The sequence below is a fragment of the Parambassis ranga genome, chromosome 7, assembly GCF_900634625.1.
Source record: "Parambassis ranga chromosome 7, fParRan2.1, whole genome shotgun sequence".
NCBI classification, from domain to species: Eukaryota; Metazoa; Chordata; class Actinopteri; family Ambassidae; genus Parambassis; species Parambassis ranga.
In genome coordinates, this window is record NC_041028.1 from 10,890,432 (window position 1) to 10,913,500 (window position 23,069).

A 23,069-nucleotide genomic window follows, 5' to 3' on the forward strand; every position below is an offset into this window, starting at 1 on the left:
TATGTCTGAGACCGCTTTCTGAGTCATTGGTTCTTCTGTGACTGAGAGGTGACTGCTGAGGCCAGCACAGCCAGCATGAGGCCCTCAGCACTACCCTTCATCTTTTCTTTTAGCGTGTGGAAAACAGCTTGGCGACCGACAGCCTGACATTACAGCAGGAGCCTGTAATCATGGGACTGTAAAAACCCAAATCCAGCAGCCACAAACAGTGTGGCCTCGTCATAGCGGTGGCAGCTAAGAACCATTCACCGCTTCTGTCCCATAAACTGTGCCTGTCGTGTCATACCAGACCCCCTTCATAGATGATTCTGCTTTTAATAAAGTTGCCAGTTAAGCCTATAAATGAAATTCCTACTCACACGAGAGGATGCTGAAACTATGAGACTGACATGTGTGAATGCTGCATGTTGTTAGGCCAATTATGTAAACAAAATGACTGTGTACAAGAACCCTTTCTGTCTCTCTGGGTTTGGATGAGTCTTCCAAGTAGCATGAATCTTACAGTAATATGACAGTAAATGATATTTAGAAGCTAAAAAAGACACAGGCCTTTGCCACTCCCACCCAAAAGAGCTGTTTGCCATTACACTGACAACACTGCACGGCCACCACACTCCCCTCAAACACTAAGCGCCTATTTCCCATCATTATGCCATTTAATGCGATCAGGATGGTAATCAGATTGCAAATGAAATACCTCTATGACACAGTTTTGTGGGTCTACTGGTGTGTGGAGTTTAGAAAGGCAGCGGGTGGAGAATTCAGAAGGACAGAGTGGCTCCAACCAAATCTGGGTCTAATCTACAAAGCCTCCTCCTGCTCCTCCTTTAGGTGTTGAAGGGCAGGACAGGGAGTCTGAGAGACTCTCGTGGACAGTTTTGTTTTGTGTTTAACGAAGGCACAGCCAAAATGACTTGAGGCTGAGTTCTAAATTGCCAGCATCATGTTCCCAGTTCATTCTGTTATGTTTAAAACAACAAGTAAGATCAATTCATGACTTGATTGATGTCTCACAAATATCTGTCATTTTACCATCAGTTGCCATATTTCTCCAAAACAGAAGTTATACCCACAGTTTAAAAGAGCTATAATCGGGTTTTAAGCTGCTAAACTACTTATGAGTTGTGAATATGTTCATTAATACATCTTAGTGTGGAAGATGAGAAGGGATGAGACTAGAAAGTGCTGGATACGGTAGTCTGTCAGAGTCTATTACACACCTCAGAGCTAAGAGCCAGTTGACAGGACAGCCACTTGTTGCTGCTGAGTCTGTGTGGAGGTGTGCGTTTTATTAGAGGACGGGTCTATCTGGATGGAGAGTTTTTGCGGTATGTTGTGTATTAACGGATGCACCATTGCTTCTCTCATGATATTTTGTATTGGATTTGTAGCTGCTGTTAAATGTTCTCTCTGTCCTGTGTGTTTTTTTTTTACAGCCGTGACAGTGACCTCTCTACAATTATCTCCAACCTGCACCACACCAGACAGCACGGCATGCCCGAAGGCCAGTCAGCCTCTGACCACAGCACCAGTTCTGGACACACAGGTAGGATCCCCATGATGCTGTTGTTGTCTTCGTTGTCCTCTTTCTGTCTTTCCTTGCTCCTTCCCCTTTTGTGAATATGAGCTGATGATATATCCTCCCCTACACCTCCTGTAACATATGTAAACGTTCCATTACCCATTTAATTTAGCCTAATTTGTGTGATTGGGGGAATTTAACATAAGCTTATTACTCATTCCTAAAGGTCGCTCTCAAGTTGATTACTTAATGTTCTTCCCACATTCTCTGCCGCACTCTAGGATTTTTGTTAAACCCCCTGTTCTAAATTACCTCTGAATAAATAGCTTTGTTTGCCATTAATCCAGTTTCATGTGAGCAGAGGAACCATGGTGTGCATGTGCTAAGCTAAGAGGTTTCCTTACAGCTTATACACAGAACACAGACCGCATTAATCTCAGCTGTTTGTCGAGCCGTCTGTATGAGGATATTATGCAGACATATGGTAAAAAAGCCTCTGTGTATGTCAGTAATATTCAGCAATCAACCCACTGTCCTGGATGTTGTTTCCTCTCTGGGTTTGTTGGAACTTCTTTCATGACATACATTTGTGTTGCATAGTGTAGAATTTCTAAAAAAGCAATATATATATATATATATATATATATATTATGCCTAGAAAAAAATATACATCTAAACTGATGTTGTTGACAAATTGATCCCATCCTCCATGCCTTAACCCTTAATTAAAATATAAAGTGTCTTTTTATCATACCTTTGCTCCGCTGTTGCACGAAGTTCAACCCTGTCCATTCTTATCCCATTAGCCAGAGGCACAGCAAGTGGCATAATCATCCCAGACCCAACACCTCCATGCCCATTCTCTGTGCACTCATCTCTGTCTGCCAGATTAATTGTCCATACGGTGCCTGTGATATCAGGTAGGGTGCATGGAGGGGTGGAGGGTATTAGGTTGCTCAACAGCCGGCTCAGTTAGTGTCTTAGACCCCAGTTTGGGGCAGATTTCCCTCAATACACCAGCCTAATCAGCTGCTAAACATAATGGAGGAGTCAGAACCCTGCATGGTTTTTTTAATAGGGGATGACAAGAAGAGAAAAAGGCAGGTGGGGGGGTGGTCGTGATGGAGGTGGGTGTGAGCACAGTGTGTCCGACACCATAGGGGGTCCAAGACCCTAAAATCCGTCCGTTTGAGCATTAAAGAGAGATTTAACAGGCTGCCTAAGCAGCTCACTTTGTGTCTGTAAACAAGTCCAATCCGATCAGCCACTGGCTCTAATTCTGTCTGCCAGTGAAATCAGACACACACATATTCTCAAACACACAATTACACACAAATAACACATCGTTATACAGATGCGCACCCACGCAAAATCAACACAGGTTCAAATTTGAGTCCAAATACTCAGGTGGGTGAAATGTGTATGAAGTCTTAGTGGATTATTTGACTCTGTGTGCTGGTATGATTTCGTGTTTACTTTGTTCTGCCTGTCAACTCTATTATTGTACTTATCATCCAACACTGTTTAACGTTTACCAATGAACTGTGGAGGGAGACCTCTAAGCAGGACAGTCCAGAGGCTGAGAAAAGGAGAAAGAAAATGAAAGAAACGTCTCCACCAGTGAGAGACAGAAAAGCAGTGATGGAAGAAACATTTGGAAATAGACAGACAGAAGAAAAAGAGATGAATGAGTGTGGTAGTGGTGTCAGGGGAGGGCAAGCAGCAACTATGGCGGTGGACGGCTCCATGTGTATGTGTGTGTGGGTCAGGAGGAAAGGGAAGCAGGCCTGCCGGGTCGTCTCAGTGCCGGAGTGGGCCGTTAATTAAATCTGAGGGACAGACAGGAGGGCTGCCTCCCTCCTTCTCCTCTCCATCCCTCCCTCCCTCTTTCGCTCTCTCAATCCCCAGCCACTGGCTATTCAGAGGCTCTGTGAGAGGTGGAGAGGAGGGAAGGGTGGAGGGAGGAGGGAAGGAGGGGAAAAGGGTGGGGGGGCAGGGGCGCCAACGCTGAGAGTCTGGCTGCCTGTGGAGACTGTAAACCGTGGCTCTGCGGTCAGACCGGAGACTCAAACAGGCAGATAAGGTGTTTTTGGGCCGCCGCTCTCTCTCTCTCTCTCTCTCTCTCCCTCCCTCTCCTTTGCTGCACTCAGACTCCCAGAGGCAGTTACAGCCTGTCGGCGTGTGTGTGGTTGGGGGTTGTAGCAGTGGTTTGGGGCTTGAGCACATTTTTGTGTGTGTTTGTGCATGCGCACCTTTCCGTGTGTGGTTTTAAAGGCCTGGTTTTAGATGTTTGCTTGCGTGTGAATCTGCAGCCCAGCATGTTTGTGCAAGACCTTCTCTTTCAAACTGACTGCGAGTGAGGATTGCTTTTAAAGCATTACCAGCCAGTTATTACATGATTAGCATAGAAAGGCAATTCTACACCAAAGTAAACATTCCAGGCTTTGTGCTGATATTAGCTTTGTCCTACAGAAGCAAAAATGGAAATGTGGGGAGTAAATATTTTAAACCATCCCACTGCTTAACAGGGATGTAATTGCACTGTCATAGCAAAATGCTGTTATTGTTTATAAATGGATTGGTATTGGATTGGTATTGTTCAAAAAGCTTCTATCATAAGACGGAATTCAGACAAAATAAATAGTAGAGTTAGATTTTCTTTTCCTTCTAGGGCACTTAAAGCAATCATGATTTTATTTTTATTGTTCCAGTTACCGTCTGATGCCCTTGCTGTTTAATTTTAGTTTCTGCTCGGAGCAGGGCATTGCAAAGAACACCGGATAGTAGATTACATTTTCACTGATAGGCTCACTGGTGAACTTGTGAAAATGTTGCTGCTTGTGCCAAAGATTTAATTATTTGATAATGCTTATAAAACTTTAATAGGCTTTAATAAGCTGTGAATTGTTTGATAGAAATATTATATTTTAGCATGTGCTGTTGCTAGGCAACACCACTGTAAGCGGAAGAAGACAGATGAATGTTGGGGAGGTTTGACAAGGGAACATTTTACATTTAAGAATGACATGAGAACACTATGTGACATCAGATAATATATATAGAAAAAATAAATTCTCTGCAAATGACAAAACTTAACTTAAACTTAAGGAACAATTGCTAGTATGATATAATATTTGCTTTATTTTCCAATCCTGATTTTTCCTTCCTCTTAACTGTCCATCTTAATTCTCATCCAAAGAATGAGACGTACAGTGGCAGCGTCACTATATGTGTATGTTTGCACGTGTTTGTGTTGCATCCTCCACTCAGCATGATCTTGTCCCTCAACCACCCCCATCCCTCCCCCTGTCCTCCCTCCCTTTTCCCAGCTGCATCGGCCTGTAAGCCAATCAATGGCAGGGCTTTCAGGGCCGGCGGAGGACCCGGAGCACGGAGGGGGGATCAATAAGTTATTAGCACCATTCTGTCAGCTGTAATGTGGAGATTGATCGGGGGGCTGCGGCTGGCGGCCCACCCCACGTCCCCGCCTGTCACACCCCCCACCAGCCCCCAGCCCCCCTCCCCACCCCCCCACCCCCCACCCCCCAGCCTGATAAAGATGACAGATTAACGGAGTAAGAGAGGAATTAAGGAGTCTGGCTGTCTGAGCTGTCAACACGCTGCATGGGATGGAGAGAGGAGCGGAGGAGGATTGAAGTTTGAGGGAACAGAGGAGGAAATCAGAGAAAGGGGAATGCTCTCCTGCCTGATGGTTCACCCTGGCGGTGTCACATGAAAGAGAAGTCGTTTAGGTCCTGCTGTTTCCTCTTTCTCTGTGTGTCTTCTGCTCTCATCCATCTTTTCTCTCAGTGTGAGGAAGAGCAGATAAGGAGGAGGTTAACTAGCAAGGAGGAAGTAAGACAGAGGCCAGAACGTTAGCCTGTTGACTGTTTGGGGGCTTATATCATAGCAGATAATGCTATTTTTCACTTAATATTTGCCCTATTTTGACAGCCTTGAAGCTAAAATAAAAAACTCACCACTAATTCCACAGGAATATCAACGAGCAGGTGATAGGGAAAGGCCTCGGGTAGCAAACTTGACTGTAAGCAGTGTTTGTGGGAGTAAAAGGGTTAGTATAGACGCTAGCAGAGCTCTGAGTTTAGCATTAAAAGGGAGCACCGGTGCTCTAAGAAGCCCCATTTAATTGGCTTTAAAAGCTTTCCGCCCTCAAATCTCTGGCCCTCGGGCACTCGCTCAGGAGACACAGTGTCTTGAGTGAGGTCGGCTCAAGAGACGACTCAAGTGTGTGTGTTTGATCATGAGAGGCTCTGGGTGTGGGTGTAAGCGTGTGTGTGTGTGTGTTTGGTAGGAGAGGGGGTTTAACTAATGGGGGTTCTCTCTCTCTTTGTTAATATATTACTAATAGGGTAGATGGAGACCTTTAGAGGACCAGTGAAAGAAATGCACTGCATGATTTGAAAATGAGAAGAAAAACTGAATGAGAGATCATAAAGGAGATGACAGAAAAAGTAGAGTCTGTGAAAGGCATTCAATGTGTGTGTATGCATGCATTTGTCCATTAGCACTCCTCCCTACATCCTTCCCCCCCTCCCTCGTCCCTGCTGTCTCTTTAGGATGGTATAGGAAGTGGATCTCCTCAGGACCTGAGAGGCAACATCAAACACGGGATCATTAGTGAACCTCCTCCTCCTCTCCCTGTCTCGGGTGCTCACTCGCCCTCTCATCAACAGCAGGCCTCCTTTAGCAGCACAACAAAATCCTCAGAGTCTAAATTACTGTCTCTGTGTCTTATTATAGACAGAAAGGAACATAAGTTTGGGGGAAGGTTAAGGGTTAAGGGTCAGACACCACTCTAACTTCTGATTGTATCTGTCAGCACATCACAGGTAACTAAGAGCAATATCAGGTGACAGAAAAAAAACAGTTTGCTTTAGTATTGCAACAAAATAATGTTGTTTTTTTTTACCACCTGCTTATTGTCTCTTCATTCTGTGCAAATGATGAAAAATTGCTTGGTTGAAAAAGAGGCAAAAGGAAAGAGAAACCATTCTCTTTGAGGGAGAAAAAACAACCCCCCCATCCCTAAAAATACGCACTGAGAAGTGAGAGAGAGAAAGTGAGAAAGAAGGGAAGCAGTTGCTGCTGTGGCTTGGCTTTCTGTGTGGAGGAAGAAACAGAGAAAAATCAGAGGTGCATGAGATAGAAATAGAGAGAGAGAGATAGAGCAATGACAAACAGCTCTTTCCTTCCTGCCGGCACTGCGTGCGATGTGCTCTGCATCCCCACCCTCTCTGATTAGGCCTGTATTGATTTGAGGTGTGTTTGAGAGGGGGTGGAGGTGAGGTGATGGGATGGGAAGGAAGAGAGAGATGAGAGGGGAGGAGAGGAGAGGAGGAGGTGGGGGAGGCAGTAGGGGGTGCTGTAATTGTACACTAGATGCTCCTCTTTGGGAGCTGCAGGGGTGGAAGTTGAGGGGGAGAAAAGGGAGGAAGAGAGGGGTGTTAATGGGAGGAGAGAGATCTCCTGATGAGAGTAAAGTTCAAACACACCTAGATGAGAGAAGAGGCAGAAGGAAGCAGAAGAAGAAACGAGATGAGTATGTTTACAAGGAGAGGACAGCAAGAGAAGGGGGTGGCTGTTGTGGAGGAACAAAAGCTAAAATTGAACTCATGATATAGATATAACGTCAGCTGAGAGGATTTTCTCAAGCACCTGAGATGCTCTCATGCTTCAGTTTAGTCAGAGGCTTTTGTGCTAACATCTGGAAAAAGTGAAGAGAGAGGGAGGAAGAGCAGTGATAACACTTGAGGACAGACTTGGAAAGAGACATAGGAGGAGGCTCAGAGAAAAAGAGCCGTCCTCCCTGCCTCAAATTGACCAACACACATGAATTAGCTCAGAAGATCTGTCATCCACCACAGCCCTCTCTGACTCTCTGGATGTCTGTGGCTAGATTCACTTGTTCTCCTCCTTTCTTTTCTCCACCTATTACTTTTCTCCTTTTCACTCTTCTAACTGCATTTCTAAACAGCTGTCCTGTACACAGGTACATGCAGGGCAGATTGACTTAATCACTCCTGTTTCTGAGTATCTCAGTCTATTTCTTATTTGTCCTTCTGCCTGTGTGTCTGTGTCTGTTTACAGACGATCTTCTAGGCAAGAGAAGAAGCTTCTCTCCCAACAGCAGCAGCGAGTGTCCCTCCAACAGCAAGAAGTCACGCAGTGTATCCCCCAAAGGTAAGAAGACTATTCAGTATCTGTGAAGTTGCAGGAAACATGAAAGTGATACATTTTTACAGTGAGGTCAACAACATGTTTGCAGACCATTGCATCAAATGGCTTAATTCTGCTTTTTGTCAGCTGTTTGAGGCCGTAGCCTCACATGTACCTAGCCCAGAAATGTAACATGTTGCTGCAGTGAAGATCCAACAACAGTGATTGGTCCACCTGCTAGCATCACCTTATCCTTCTTTGCTAAACTGAGCAAGTATAAATGCCAAGAAAAGTGTAAGCTATGGCATCAGAATTGACACAGAAGCATGAATTCAGCTTTATATGGAGCCCGTAAAGGCTCAGTAAACATGCCTTTTTTAGTGTTTTAGTTACATGCTTGAATTGTTATTTTGCTGCTTCCTCAATAAGATGGAAAACTTTAGCACGACAAAAGAGATTTTTTTTGACCCACCAGTCACTGAAAAATGTCATCTGAAAAACTGTCGACTTTTCTTTTCACATACAGTGTCTGAATTACTCAATCAACAGCCTTCACTTTGAACAGTTTCCATCAAAACAATTTTCTACCACAGATGAATGAGAGCTGTGATTTGATGTGTTAACAGGAAAACACAACATGGCCGACCCTCCACTGTACTTTGCTCCAAACACACAAACGTGCACTCTCTTCATTCACTTTCTGGGAGAAATGAAGGCTGCATAAATGACAGACTTTGACAAGGCTCACCTTTGCAAGATAATGCCTCTTCTGCACAGGGCTTCAATCCGGTCGCTGTCCTCTATTATTCATATCTCCCTCGTGTGGTGTGAAACCAGGCGCCCGGCTTGGAGCCGGCACAGCCGCCCAGTCTCTCCCCCTGGGCTTCTGAGGAAGATTTCCTGACTGATGCATTATACAGCAAGCAAAACCCAGGGCAGCTCACCACATGCCCAGCCTCATCACTGCAGACACTCAACATACACACACAATGTTACTTTCTAATTATTTGACTTATAAGTGATTTTTTTCAAGCTGGATACATTTGTGTAACACTTAGATGCACAGAGTTTTTTTGTGTGTGTATACAGAGGTCTGATTGAGCTGTGCAGAGCTCAGCGTGTGCCCTGTTTTGACCTTTGCCCTCTGTGTGACCTTTGAGCAACAGCAACCCTGCCTGGAGCCTCTTCCTCTTTCACTGTGTATAAAAGCACTCATTCCTGGCCATTATCGTCTTACTCAGACACAACCCATGCATCTGAAAGATGCATGGGTTTGTTATTGGTGGAGACAGAGTGTGTGTGTTTATATACGTGTGTGTGTCTATTTGTGTACACTGGCTTGGCTTCCTTTTAAGGCAAACAGGGCATATGTGAGTTTTATTTTGATTTTGTGTTTTTGTGCCTCTCAGAGTGTGAGGTAAGGTTTTTGGCTTTTAAATCAAACAACCCTTGTATAAGCCCCGTATATATTCTTCTTTTGCTGTGCTGTATATTCACATAAGCAAGACAGATAAACAAAATTCTGCTTGTGTATGTGTGCACGCGCAGCCTGCTGTGCATTTAAGCCATTTCAAAACATTTCTGATCCTGTGTCTTAACCTTGAGCTCTATCCACGCCCAAAGCCTGACTCGGCACCTGTATGGGTGCTTGTACTTGTGTGTTATCTTTGCGGGTTACATATCCTCGTCTCCAAGTCTGGCGACGGACACTATCCTTTAATGACTAATGCAGGTGGAGGAATAGAAAGACTGACAGCGTAGCGTATGGACGGAGCCAAATAGATTGGACGCCGCTGTGTAAATGATGTCTGTTTTTTTTTTCAGTTGCAAAGTCGGCACCCCCTGCTGTGTTTAAAGAGCAGGAAAACCTGAGACAGGCATAGACTAGTTGCATTTGTGCACACATGCACACACACACACACTCTTGAGGACCTTGGGTGGATTAGTTGGAGCTTGGCAATGGAGACAGAGATGCTTGCGTGTTCACTTCCTCCCTCACCACCTTCACCCCACCTCCGTTCCTCAGCGCCACTCCTGCTCGCCTGCCCGGGGCCAGACTCAGGTTTCAATAAGGAGGAGGGTGGTAAAAATAACCCCTGCTTTCCTCTGCTTCTCCCTCCTCCACCTCATCCTCTGTCTCTCTCCTCTAACTCCCTAACCACCTCCCCATATCCCCCACCACCCTTACCTTAGATCATGTTACTATTGACAGAGAGGGGGAGGAGGGAGGTCAGAGAGAGAGATTAAGAAGGGGGACTGACAGCTAGATAGATATCATACACTGCATAGTCTTCACAATATCTTAAACACAGCTCAGGAGTACTACACAAACATACACAGTGGTGGTAGCTGAGTGTTTGTAGTTTGTGCATCAGATAAAGATACAGTTAGAATTGTGTATTGTGAAGTATCTCTGACCCATGTGAGCATGTATACTACAATGTGAGATGCTGTGAGTTCATGACAGGGTTAGACTCAAAACTTTAACAATGCATAGGTGTATGTGTGTTGCGAGGCATCCAGTCTGTCAGTGCATGATCATCAAAACCATTTTATTCTACATGTCTCAATTCAAAATACGTCGTTAGCACAAACACAAAAAGTAAAAACGGATTTTTTTGAAGCATACATATCTACAGTATGTGGAGGTCCTATTATATTGCTTTCAGTACGTGTTATTGTACAACACTAAAGTAACTGCCAGATAGCAGCACTGGAACCATTGTTTTTAATTTAACATTTATTTTCTGGTGAGTTGGTCCCTGATGAATGTGTCCCTCCTCCCTGCAGAAAACTCTCAGAGCCCAGTGGTGGAGGCGGGCGGTAGCCACGGCCACATGAGCCCCGAGGAGCATTACAGGCGCATGATGTCAGCGCTCAGCGAGCAAGGGTCCTATGAGGAGCAGCAGCAACGCCTATACCAGCTTGCGAGCAGCATGGGCCTGCCCGGCCACGGTCAGTGTGCAGGCTTTGTGGTTTTATTAGCCTGTCATCATCATCACTGTCATAATATGCACCACATGTATTTGAATAGAGTTTCCAGCTTTACCAGTAAGTACTGACTCATAGAATATCTGGATGTACTTTTCCTTTATTTTTTAATTTTAAATAACTTGAGAGTTAGTTTGTCCTAGAAAATTCAGTGGTTCCACTAACTTCACCAGCTTCCATTAAAAAAAAAAACTCTATCACCTGTCACCAAGTTGCTGTAGTGCAGTGCTACTTTGTACCTGGAGTGTAGCAGTGTGTTCAGAGTACCACGTTAAGGTGTGCCACACTGCTGCCATTGTAAAACCCCAACCATGGAGATGGCTGACATTTCTATTTGTGGTGCTTGCCCACCCAGTGTCAAAGTGTCACTCAGGGTGATTTCTGACCACCCTGACTCTCCGTTGTTAACAACACCCACAAGCCTTCACATGCATCAACGCCATGATTGATCCGGGAGCTCTCATTGGCAGCCTGCCAACCCTCTAAATCTCACCCAGGAAACCACCGGCGTGTCACACATTTACTCAATTTCTACAGACATAAAATTTACTGGTTTTAAGTTGGAGAGGATTGCAGTTTGATGGGGGGAAAAGAAAATGAGAAAAGTTGCCTAGTTTGGATTTTATAAGTTGGCTTTACATTTATTTCTCTGTGCCTGCTATTAAATGTTAACCTTTTTCTCACTTTTTCTAAAGAACGTCACATTTAGATCCTACCAGTCTTTATGAGCTTTTTAGCAGTAGCATAAATCCAATCGATGCGCTAGCTGAATTGTTTGAGCTACTTTTATTTTTATTTGATTAGTAATGATTTTTAATTGCTGGTTGCAAATCTAGGGGGCGAAGCCTATAAAGCTTTAATTGCCTTTTCTCTGTGTCTTGAGGAGTTGGAGGCAAAATGGTGGTGCATTGTGGGGGTTTTATGGCCCAGGGCTCAGTCTGATCGCTGGCTTCCTTTCCCAGAAGCGTCGTCGGTTTTGAGGCAGGCAATCTGGCACAATATAGACATACTCACTCCCTGTCCTCACTTCTACATTCCAAATCTGATAGTTTCCACACCATCCTTTATTCTGCACACACACGCACACACAGTCTCCTTTCCAAGTGACTAAAGAGACACAAGAAACAGGAGTAAATGAGGAAAGAAGAAAGAAATAAACTATTCTATGTATTTCCAATGTTATAGTTCCTCACATTCAAATTCATCTTAACTCCTTCCCTACCACACCTGGCAACTTCCTACTTATATCCACTGTTTACAAGTATATTAACAAATGTATTATAACACTACCTCCACACCCTTCCTTTCTCCAATTAACAGGTGGAGCTTGTTAGGAAACTGACACTCTCAGATACAAACAGTTGAGGAGGTGGGATGGCTGTTTTGTCCTTTGAGAGGCTGATGTAAATCACTTCAGCCACAGCCCCTTGACATTGACCTGGTCTCTGATCGGGGGCCCCTGTGACCCCCTTCTCCCCCCCCCCACTTGGGCCCCGCATCTCTCCTATACATCTCCCTCTCAAGCTTGCTTTTATACCCCCCTCTCTGCTTCCTCCTCCTTTTCCTTACCGTCAACTCTCCCTTTAGCCTTGGTCCCCGCAGAGCATCCTTTCATGTGTTTGAAGTGTAGGGCACAGAAAATGAAAGTGTGTGTGCGTGAAAGAGGCGGGGGTGAAGAGGAACTCTATGTGCATGTGTGTCTGTGTGTGTGTGTGTAGGTGCAAGGTGTTGTTTGAGTGGCTCTCTCTGGACCTGATGGGCAAAAGAAGAGTTGGGAAGAGGAGAGGGGGTGAAGGGGAGCTGAAAATGGGGGGGTTGGGGTGGAGGGGTGGCGGGGTTGTAGAAATGGCCAGGAGGGCTTTCCCTCCCTCTTCATATGATGAAAGGAGTGTGAGGGAGAGAGAAAAGAAAATGAGAGGTGGGGGTAGACACCCAGATGAAAGTAAAAGGAGGAGTGGGGTGGAGGGTGTGTTCTACTGTTTGTCTCATGCAGTTTAGTCTGCAGTGAAACATTGAGCAGTGCACATCTTTTTTAAATTGTCCCAAAGACGTGATTGGACAAAGAGGACAAAAACATTCAGTGCAACAGACTCATATTTAGAGCTACATAAGCTTATGATACTAGACTAAACACCTCTTCCTGAAGATACTTTTTTGGTCTATGGTTTGCTTTAGCGGATGGATGTTGGCTTTTGTGTACCTGCCAGTCCACCGAATCCATCACAAGGCTGGCCAGGCTGTATCAGCACTCCCCTGCATTCTCGTGCTGAGGAAAACCCGGCTTAACTGAGGGGATTTAGGCCCAACTCCAGGAATGATGGTGGGGAGAAAAATGGGATGACACAAAAGAGGGATAAGAGGAATGGGTCCGAATGGCAAACTGGGACTTCCCAAAATAACTTGCGTGAAAGAAGAGGTGTGTGTGTGTGTGAGAGAGAGAGAGAGAGAGAGGTTTGTGTCGTCAATTAGAACTCTGATTTGCAGTCAGAAAGACCTTCCTCATGTATTCCAGCAGCTGCAATGCGAGACAAGTTTTATAGGGTTAAATTTTGAATCCAAGTACACACACAAAAATACAGACACACACATACAGACCCTCTAAGGAGTAGGACTCCAGGTGACCCTGCTCCACCCAGGTCACATGAAAGAGAATTCAGAGAAAGGGAAGGAAGGGATCAAAGTATGGACCCTGTGAAGACTATGGAGAGGGATGGACTAGATAAATGGAAAAAGAAATAATAGACAAAGACATTAAAACAGTTTAAGAAGTCCCACATAAATTTGCACAGCACATTTTTTACCTGTAAAAATGAGGGTCCTGTCTATTCCCTGGATTTTAAGATTTTTTTAAGGTTTTTTAAAAAAATACCTTTGATTCAAATAAAAAAGCAAACAAAAACAAAAAGTATTTAAGTATTTAAAAAGACAGAATATGTTGTGATTTTTTTCGCTAATCACAGTGGTCAGCATGTGGACAGCCAAACTGGAGACGACTGGACATCCAGGTGGACTTTTCTGTCTATGTTCAAACTTTGCTTACACATCATATATTAAGCACACACTGAAGTTAAAAATTGGGAGCACACACTGACCACTGCATCAGTGGCCTGTCTTTTAAAAGTGCACACTGAGGCAGCATTGTGCCTGCATTAGTTAATATTTGAGAACTAGAACAGGTGAGTCAAGGTGTCCTAACAAAGGGGTTCTTCACAGCACAATTAAATTACTTTATGTGCATTTGTCAGTGAAAGCCTCCATACATGGGATAATAGACATTTTTCTAATAGCTTCATGAGTCATGTGTTCTTGCAGCGTGTTGAGCAGGGTGTGTTTCATGTTTATTATTTAAGCTGTGGTATGGCCAGGATGTCTCTCCCCCTGCAGCATCGATTCTGGCCAATCTTTGTAAATCTGGTGCCCAGACTTTATGGAAGCGAAATACTAAAAATTGCTGAATTACCCCTTTAACTGAGCCAGTCACACAAAATAATTGGTGATGTGGGATTGTGACCACAGGAAGCTCATAGAGGTCAACTCTTCCACCCTGTCACCACTGTGCCGTGTACGCAAGTGCACAACAGACAACTGTGTGTGTATGTGTGTTTGTGTGTGCGCTCTGGGGCTCGAGTTTCCTCTGATCCTTCCCTTATCTCTCACCCCACCCCACCCTACAAGCGCACACACACACACACACACACACACACACACACACACCCTTGTCTGCCGCCAGCCGAGTCCCCTGCGGCCTGGCGCAGCAAACAGATCGATACACCGGAGCTAGGCCGCATTAATATCTGTCGCTTCCCCCCCCACCCCGGCGCCCGCTCAACTGCTCACACACACCCATGCGCACCACTCACAGTCAGGCATGCACACACAGGCACCTAAATCACGCAGACACACAGAAACACACATCACACCCGTACCGGCGGCGGAAATGGCCCCTAGCTCCCGAGGGATCTGTCTAATTAAAAAAAGGGTTGTGGAGGGTGGGGGGGGGGGATAGATAGATTGAGGCAGAGAGCGAGAGGGAGGAGAGAAGGAGGGAGGAGAAAGAGCAGGATGGATTTTTCTCTCATTAGAAGCCATGTCTCCTGGTGTGGCCTGGCCTGGCTGATAATGATGAGTCCTCTTCTCCTGCGAGGGTGAGAGAGAACCACGGCTGCTAGAAGAGAGAGAGAGAGAGAGAGGAGAGAGAGAGTGAGGCTGAGCGAGGAAAGAGATGGAATGAGGCGAGTGGATGAGGGCAGAAGGTGGAGGGAGAAGGCATGGTGATGATGATGATGATGATGGTGGTGGGGAGGGGTGTGTGAAGTTACCCCTTCATACAAAAACACAGTGAGCAGGATTTGTTTTGAAAAAATTATTACAGCTTTTGTATGGTATTATTTAGATGTGTTTATATTTACCTAAAAAAGACATCTAAGTTTTAAGAAAATGAATATGAATATGAATACACAAAATATGTCAGTAAGACGTGGTGAGCTGGATTCTAAAGTTTTTATCCTCTCTCCCTTCCTCCCCTCCGCTTCCTTTCTCTGAATCTATCCTTTCTTTCATTTTTTCTTAACTATTAATCCCTCATCTTCTTTCTCTTGTTAATGCTATCTTCTCATCTTTTCCCTCCTCTGTGCTTCCACTGTTTTACCCCTCTGCACCTCATTCAGAAATGCTGCGGGCTCGCCAGGAGGCGTTGGCTGCAGCAGTGAGGAATCCAGCGGCCTTAGAAGCTCACCTGCCCACAGCAGGCAGCTCTTCTTCATCCAGCCAGAGACGTAAGCAAGGCTTACCGCAGCATCGGGACGCACATTACACTGACAGGTAAAAACACACGCAGACCAACACTCCTCCTGATCTCTATGTCAGACCTGCGTAGCAAGCTACAGCTGTTGAAACTGCGACCCTACTCAGCTACAGTGTGCATCATTATTCATCATTAAAAAACAAAACAACACCCACGTCCTCTTCACGAACACACACACACACACAGACACTGTATAAGAGTTGAAGATGTTAATCACCTGCCGGTTTGCATCAGTACACCATGGCACTTTTCTTTTCATTCTCTCACTCATCCTCAGCTTCTACAGCAAGGCCCGATTTCATATTTGGCTCTTTTTGGTGCTGCAGTGCAGGTTTGTGTGCATGTGTGAGTGAGTGCATTTCCACATACTACATGGTTAAACTAAGGATCCAATAACCTCTTGGCTACCACTGTTGAGTTGCACGCCTGCACGCCAGCTCTTTCTCCCTCCTCTCCCCCCAGTGCTGGCCCCTGCGCCTCCCAAACAAAGCCGGGGGCAGCGGGAGTGGGCGGGTAATTGCTTGTCGATTATTTATGTGGCGCGGGGAGAGGCGGGGGATCGATAATGGGCCGGCGGTGCGGCAGCAGGGTGTGTGTGTGTGTGTTTGTGTGTGAGACAGAGAGGGGTAGGAGGGGGAAATAAGCAGGAAGCAGAGCGGCCAGGCGCTGTGTGGTGCAGCTCTGGGAGACTGTGGGGGTGTATATACTGTGTGTGTGTGTTGAGTCAAGAAGGGGGGGTTGTGGGACTGAGTGTTCGCGTGTGTTTGTTTGTTCCATTTTTCAAGCTGGCGGTCTGCATGCGTGCTCATTTATGCGGATTGAATTTGGGTTTGTTTGTGTGAATATGTCTGCTAATTTGTGTGTGTGTGTGTGTCTGTGTGTGTGTGTGTGTGTGAGAGAGGCCAGTTGTGCTGTGTGAATGTACTCAGTGAGCCGCAGCTATTCTCCGACAGCACACAGAGTAATTAGCCACACAGGACCATGGAGAGTTAACTAGGCCTCACCCTCTTTTCCTCCATTCATCCATCCATCCTTACCTCACCCTGCCCTCTTCTCTGTGCATTCTCATTAACCCTTTAACTTTTCATGTTATTGGAGTGAAAAAAAAAGAAAAAAGTCCAAAAACAAGAGAATGCAAGATGGAGCTTCTGTAAATGAGGAAAGAAGAAAGAAATAACAAACTATTCTACTATTCTATGTTGCACCTGCTTGTACTCATGAACATGACAATGCCACAGCGTGGTATTCACAAATACTCCTTTTAAAATCTGGAGGAAAGCCATCATATATATATATATATATATATATATGTGTGGTGTGATGTCCTGATACTTTTGGCCATGTGGATGTGGGTCTGTGTCTGTACAGAGTGAGAGAATTAAGATATAGAAGCAGAATGGCTGCCAAGTAAGGAGAGAATTAAAATCAAGATAATTGGTGAATAAAAGCAAAAAAAAAAAAAAAGTTATAACATGAAAAGCGAGGCTGAGGAAGTGAATCAGAGATGGAAGCTGTGCCCCTCACTCTCTCTCTAACTCTCTCCGTGGCTCACCTTTCCATCGACCCCTCATCATTGATTATCTGGGGCCCATTAGGGCCCATTGTTAAAAACAAATCATTAGGGCCGCTCGATGGGCTTAGAGCCTGGCGCTCCATTTGTCTGGCCCTAAATGGCACTAAGCTCACTGAGCATCTGCAAGGCAAATAGGGAGCAGTGGAGAAAAGTAAAGAGAAGAGGAGAGAGAGAGGAAGTGGAAAACACAGGAGCTTAAAACAGGGATGAAGAAAGGGAAGAAGGGAGATGGTGAGATGATGAAGTGATGGAGAGAGAACCAAAATAGGGAGTGAGGAGAGCGAGATAGTGTGAGATAAGGGAGGGGAGGAAGGGAGGGAGTGTGTGAGATAGAGGGCGGGAGAGAGAGAGAGAGCAAGCGTGGAGGGAGCCTCATCCATTTTAATGAGCTTCCTGTGTAAATGTGTTCCTGCGGAGAAGGAGCCGAAGGCGGCCGCGCCGCGCTCCTAATCCCCCCACGCTCCAGTCATTAAGGGCAGCCCTGTCACACACACTTACACAGACGCACCTACACACACACAGCCTCGGCTTCTGTGGGACGGGGCCACTGTCGCCACTCTGACAGGTCGCCACACACCAGTGAATTCCCCAGGAGCCCCTGGCCTCACTGCAGGCAGAGACAGAGAGACAGACAGAGAGAGAAAATCCACTGATTATGAGTCCACCTTGCATTTGTGAATCTGCCTATTTTCAGACTAATGCAAAAGCTAGGTGACTGTCTTTTTATAGCATGTCACTGGTTTGCCAACAAAATGCACAGATGCATTGCAAAAAGAAAACCACACACACACTAACAGGCGTGTACACACAAAAACTCATGCACATGCATCCAACACACACACGCACACAGCCTCAGAGCAAAACGACTAATGTCTGCCACTCCTCCCTCGAAATTGCCTCCTATAAAAGGAGGAAGAGAGGGAGAGACGGAGGAAGGGAGTGGAGGGGAGTGTCAGACACACACTCTTTCTCTCCTCTCTCTTTCTTACTCCCCATGATTAGGCCTAATTATGGTGGCGCAGACGCCTGGCAGCCCCAGTCATGCAGCTTTAATTGACCGTTATTCATCTGCGGGCTAACGCCAGGCAAGGGTAGGCGGTGCAAGGAGAGGGAAGAAAGAAGGACCATCAGAAAGGGGGGGTTGTGATAGGAGTTTGGCATGCGGGAGCCAGGGTGGGGGTGGATGGGAGTTTTGCGGGGGTGCCTTAGCGTAGCCTAGTGGAACTGTGCATCGCAAGGCTAATTGCAAGCCTTCAGGGATTAGGCCAGGTGATTACACACTGGGCGGTGTAATTACATAAGCAGCGGCTAGCGGGGCCCTGGCTCTCGGCTCCAGGGTCACGCGCCACAGCCCTCACCCAAGATTAATTGGAGCTGCCACTGGAGTGCGAGGCACCGCCGGAGAGAGCGGTTATACGATTAGCATTAACATTTCAGCGGCGGAGGCGATCGATGAATGCCCCCCTCCACCACCACACACACACACACACACAAACCCACCATCACCCTCTCCATCCTGGCTCCAACCCCCAACCTCCTCTCCCAGCTTCTTGTGCTCTCCTTCTTTGCACTTCTTCTCTCTTTCTCTCCCCGCACCATTTAGGGAGACATGCAGGCGCTGGCTAATTTGAACACGGTTGCAAAACAATATTTGCGGTTGCATGTGTCTCAGTGTTGGTTTTGACTTTGTTGTTTTCCTCAGCTTGTTTCCCATGTAGGCTTTTGTGCAGCTGCAGTCACACGCCGCTGAGCTGAGATTGGTGTGATAGTAGCAACAGCTCAGAAGCAGAGAAACAGAGGAGGTGTGGGTACGAAGCTCAGGAAGGGCCCGGGAGACAACTGTTTGACGTTTGCCCGTTCTGGGCTCAAAGCTACACACACTTCAACCCTGTTCAGCCCGGGGAAATTCAATCCAGCTAAAGTGGGATTGAATCCGGATAGCTTTTAAACTGGATACATTCAGACCTATTTTCAAATCCGGCTTATCGCACACATGTGTCCGCGCTCAAACCAATTTAACCTGGCTTCTTTGCTGTCCTCCAGCGCTAGGTGGTGCATCGTAAAATTCAGACCCTGTTCAGGCCGCGATAGGAAAGAGTGCGCGCATGTGTCATGCATGTTTTTGTTACGTTCATTCTTTTGTTTTGTTTTTTGCTCCAAAGCGCAATTGGTTTTTTTGTAGCCATGTAGACAACAAACTCCTAGCAAAGCTTTCGTAGTCTGACAGATTTTTACACACGGCTTTTGTACGCAACCCAGATACTGTGAACCCGGAAGCATGATGTCGCTAGCAGGATTGGATAGCCGCATTTGCGTGAAGACCATAGCCAGATTTACACAAGTCTGAACTGGGTCAAGGTGCATATGTCGCTCTGACAGGTTTTCACGTGCTTCCTCAAAAATGATGTCCCTGTACTCCTAAAGATGTGCACAAAGGTCAGAGAAAAGGGTCAGGAAGAGAAAAAGGACTGAAAAGTACACAGACAGGATGAGATGAAGGAATGAAAAAGTGAGAGAAAAATACACGGAGAGAGGTGAAAGAAATAAAGGTGGAGAAAAAACAGATTTGTATTCAGAGGTCACACAGAAGCAGTAAGAGGGGAGCAAAGAACATAAAAAAGATGGGTAAGACAGAACAAGAGACAGAATGAGAGGGAGAAAGGTGAGAGGCACCTTTCCCCCTCGAGGAGGACAAAAGACGAAGCCCATAATGGAGAGGCCTTTTCAGAAGCAGAGATTGCAGGACGCTCCATCTTTTCACTGGCTTCAATGCAGCCTAGAGAGTGTGAGGGAGAGAGGGAGGGAAACGGGGAGTAGGGTGTAAAAAAGGGAGAGAAGAGAGGAGGGATGAGTGTTAATTAGAAGGTCCTTCAGCCCATGGCCCCGGTCAAGACGCAGGGGCCGCCCCAGCTGTCGGAGCATGACACACTGGCATTGTGCATTCAGCCCTCATTATGTGTGAGGGTCTAGAGTTGTGTGTGTGTTTGAGTGCGAGGCGGCAGGGGAAGGAAAGGCTGCAGTCCAGGGTACAGCAATGGCCAGCGGCGCTTGCTGCGGCGTGACAAGACTGATGAGGCACTGGGGCGACATGGGGGCCTCTGGAGCGCCACTGATAAAAATACACTGCATACATTGGTGTAGCAGCACACACATACACGCACAAGGATGAAGAAACAGTTGCGATGTGCTGAAAACAGAAAAAAACTTAAGATATTGGGGCATATGGCAGCAGTTGTGTTTGTGTATTTTTCTGTAAAATCCAAATTGAAATGAATGTGTTTTATTTTTGTGTCTGCAGAGAAATGTCCCATCCTCCACCCCTACTGTCTCCTCCAACGGCTCCTCACATCGCCTTAGGACCTCACTTGCGGCCTCCTTTCCTGGGCATGCCCTCTGCACTTTGCCAGGCCCCTGGTGAGTCATCAGTAAAGGATAGATGGAAATCTATATTAAATATACATAATATTATCATTGTATATGGGGCATGGGCCAGTAAGATAGAAATATAGGTAGATAAGCCAACACTGAATAATACTCATAGTGTCCACACTGACCATATCAAAAACAATGGCCGCAAGCTTTTCTCACCCTAGGAGGCTGGTCAGTTACACAGTATGTACTACAAAGTATGTGCTACAAAGTAAAGTATATATTACCTAGTGTATACTACCTAGTATATACTAATGCATTTTTCAACCCATGTGGTCGGTGCCTGGTTAGAAACCACTGGCACAGTTGCTCAGATCGCCATATCTCCAGCACTATTACTTTAATTACTCAATTTATTCCATTAATTTCACTCTAGGAAAGGTTTGATGTTCTTAGCAATTAAGTGAAAAAAATATATCTGTGTTGGCAGTCAGACAAAGGAAGTGAACAATATAAGCATATTTTATATCAGAGTATATTACTGTATTAAACCAGAAGATTAAATAAGAACATAAAACTGTAAAAGATGTGAGTGTATGTATGTTGTATGTTTACTCATAGATTTGTTTCTGAAATTTGTTGATCTGTTTTTCAAGTTTCGCTTACTGGTGTGTTTTTTTCTTTCTTACTTCCACAGCCTATGGTTTTCTCCAACCAGCCCAAGCTGAGATATTCGCACGACAACAGGAGCTCTTGAGAAAACAAAATCTGGCCAGGTGTGTGTTTCATATAGTGTGTCTATAGTACTGTGATTTATGTTATACTGAACAAAAGGTTTGTGTATGAGGTAGACTGTGTGCTGATAACTACCTATGAATTCAAGTTGCTGGTAATGAATTCTCAGAAATTCTCAGTTTCAACATTTGATAAGCAGTCTTGTAGATTTTTCAGTTTTCTGAAATGCATCCTGTTTTTCATTTACATTTTACATGAGAAAGTCATAGTTCAACATTTCCCTGTGTGTTTGGCTCCCTCAGGCTTGAGATGTCAGCTGAGCTGCTGAGACAGAAGGAGTTGGAGAGTCTGCACCAGCGACAGCAGCAGCAGCGTCTGCTGGGCTCTGACCCTCTGGGAGCTCTACCTCCTGGCCTGCCACCTGACCATCCAGCCCTCCGGAGTCTCCATGACATCCCAGAGGGACATCCTCTCCGTGAGGAACTGGCCCGTCGCTCAAATGCAATGTTGGTGCTTCGGCATGGGGCTGCCACACCCCTGCTAACACTCAACCACCAACAGCAGCAACCAGGCGTGTCTTTGACACCCAAAGACACCCAGGCACAGAGCTCCACTGCTGGGCCGGATACTGAATCCAGAAAGGCAGCCCGCAGGGTCCACCAGACACAGCTCCGGGCTGCAGATCACAGAGGAGGAAGAGAGGACAGAGGAAGAGAGGGAGACATGGAGGTGCACGACGAGGAGATGAAGGACTCTGACAGCGAGGCGGAGATGTGTGAGGAGAGGCAGGAGGGCGCTAGTGCAAAGCCCAGCAGTAAACCCAGGGACAGGGAGGGAGAGAGGGGTAAAGAGACTGGCGCTAAGGCCAGTGACAGTGCCAAGGAGGCTGGAGAGAGCTCGGGCAGGCTGAGCGCCGCTTGTAGCTCAGCAGGTACAGATTCACCCAGTCGCCACCTTTTTACTCCTGGACTGGGTAAGGCTGATCTCAAGTACCACCTGCCACCAGGGATCATGCCTCCACTGCCAGCTCTTCACACCCAGTCGCTGCCCTTTGGATTCCCATACGCAAGCCCTTACTTTCACACGGGTGAGACTCTCTCTCTCTCTCACACACACACACACACACCACACAGCTGAAGTCTGATATGTGAAAGCCATTAGCGTCACTCTTGTGTGTGCGTGTCTCCAGTGTGGAGACCTCTCCCTGTTAGGGGCCCTGTCTCTGACCCCTGTGTGACCCACATGCTCACCACCAGCAGCACAGCCACGTGGGCAGAAAGGAGGGAGGAGGGGGTGTTTGTTCACATACATACACATTTGTACACATGTGGGATAACACAAATGCGTTTAGAATATTTATTATAATTTTTGAATATAGTTTTATTAAGTCTGAAGAATTGCATTGGGCACTTAAACTGTAAGACACTTATTTCATACTGAGAATAAATAATACATAGATTAAAATGATTAATAGGCTTCATTATTATCATATTAATGGTTTTCTATTCAAATCTGCGTCATGAATAAGCTCAACTCATCTAAAGATTCTACGGCACAGCTTGAACTTTTATGAACCACTCTGCAGCTTTGTACTTAGTGTGTATACAGACTCATCATTTTCACTTGCTGCTGCTTTTTCAGGCGCTTTGGGAGGTCTTTTCATGGATGGCGAGGATTCGGCCACAGCAAACCCTGTGGAGGACATCAGCAAGTGGAGTGTGGAGGATGTGTGTGGCTTCATAAGCAGCCTGGCTGGATGTGCTGAATACACACAGGTGAGACCATAGGGAGAGGGAGGAGTGAAACAGAGAGAAGGGGGATGGAGGTCACGGGCAGGCTGACTACTAACCATGCAGGGAGAGTAGTATATTTAATAGTAATCATTGTGATTAGATACT

General features: G+C 45.9%; 1 protein-coding gene across 3 annotated transcripts in view; it reads left to right on the forward strand.

Annotated features, from left to right (window-relative positions):
- The window catches only part of samd11 (sterile alpha motif domain containing 11), a 42,856-nt gene that overhangs the window by 17,118 nt on the left and 2,669 nt on the right, over positions 1-23,069 (forward strand). For all 3 annotated transcript variants that reach the window (XM_028410845.1, XM_028410846.1, XM_028410847.1), the window contains exons 4-11: positions 1,437-1,546; positions 7,631-7,723; positions 10,490-10,654; positions 15,358-15,511; positions 20,366-20,481; positions 21,134-21,212; positions 21,474-22,258; positions 22,813-22,946. In XM_028410845.1, the coding sequence (XP_028266646.1) occupies positions 1,437-1,546; positions 7,631-7,723; positions 10,490-10,654; positions 15,358-15,511; positions 20,366-20,481; positions 21,134-21,212; positions 21,474-22,258; positions 22,813-22,946 (1,636 nt within the window). The remainder of the gene's footprint in view (positions 1-1,436; positions 1,547-7,630; positions 7,724-10,489; positions 10,655-15,357; positions 15,512-20,365; positions 20,482-21,133; positions 21,213-21,473; positions 22,259-22,812; positions 22,947-23,069) is intronic.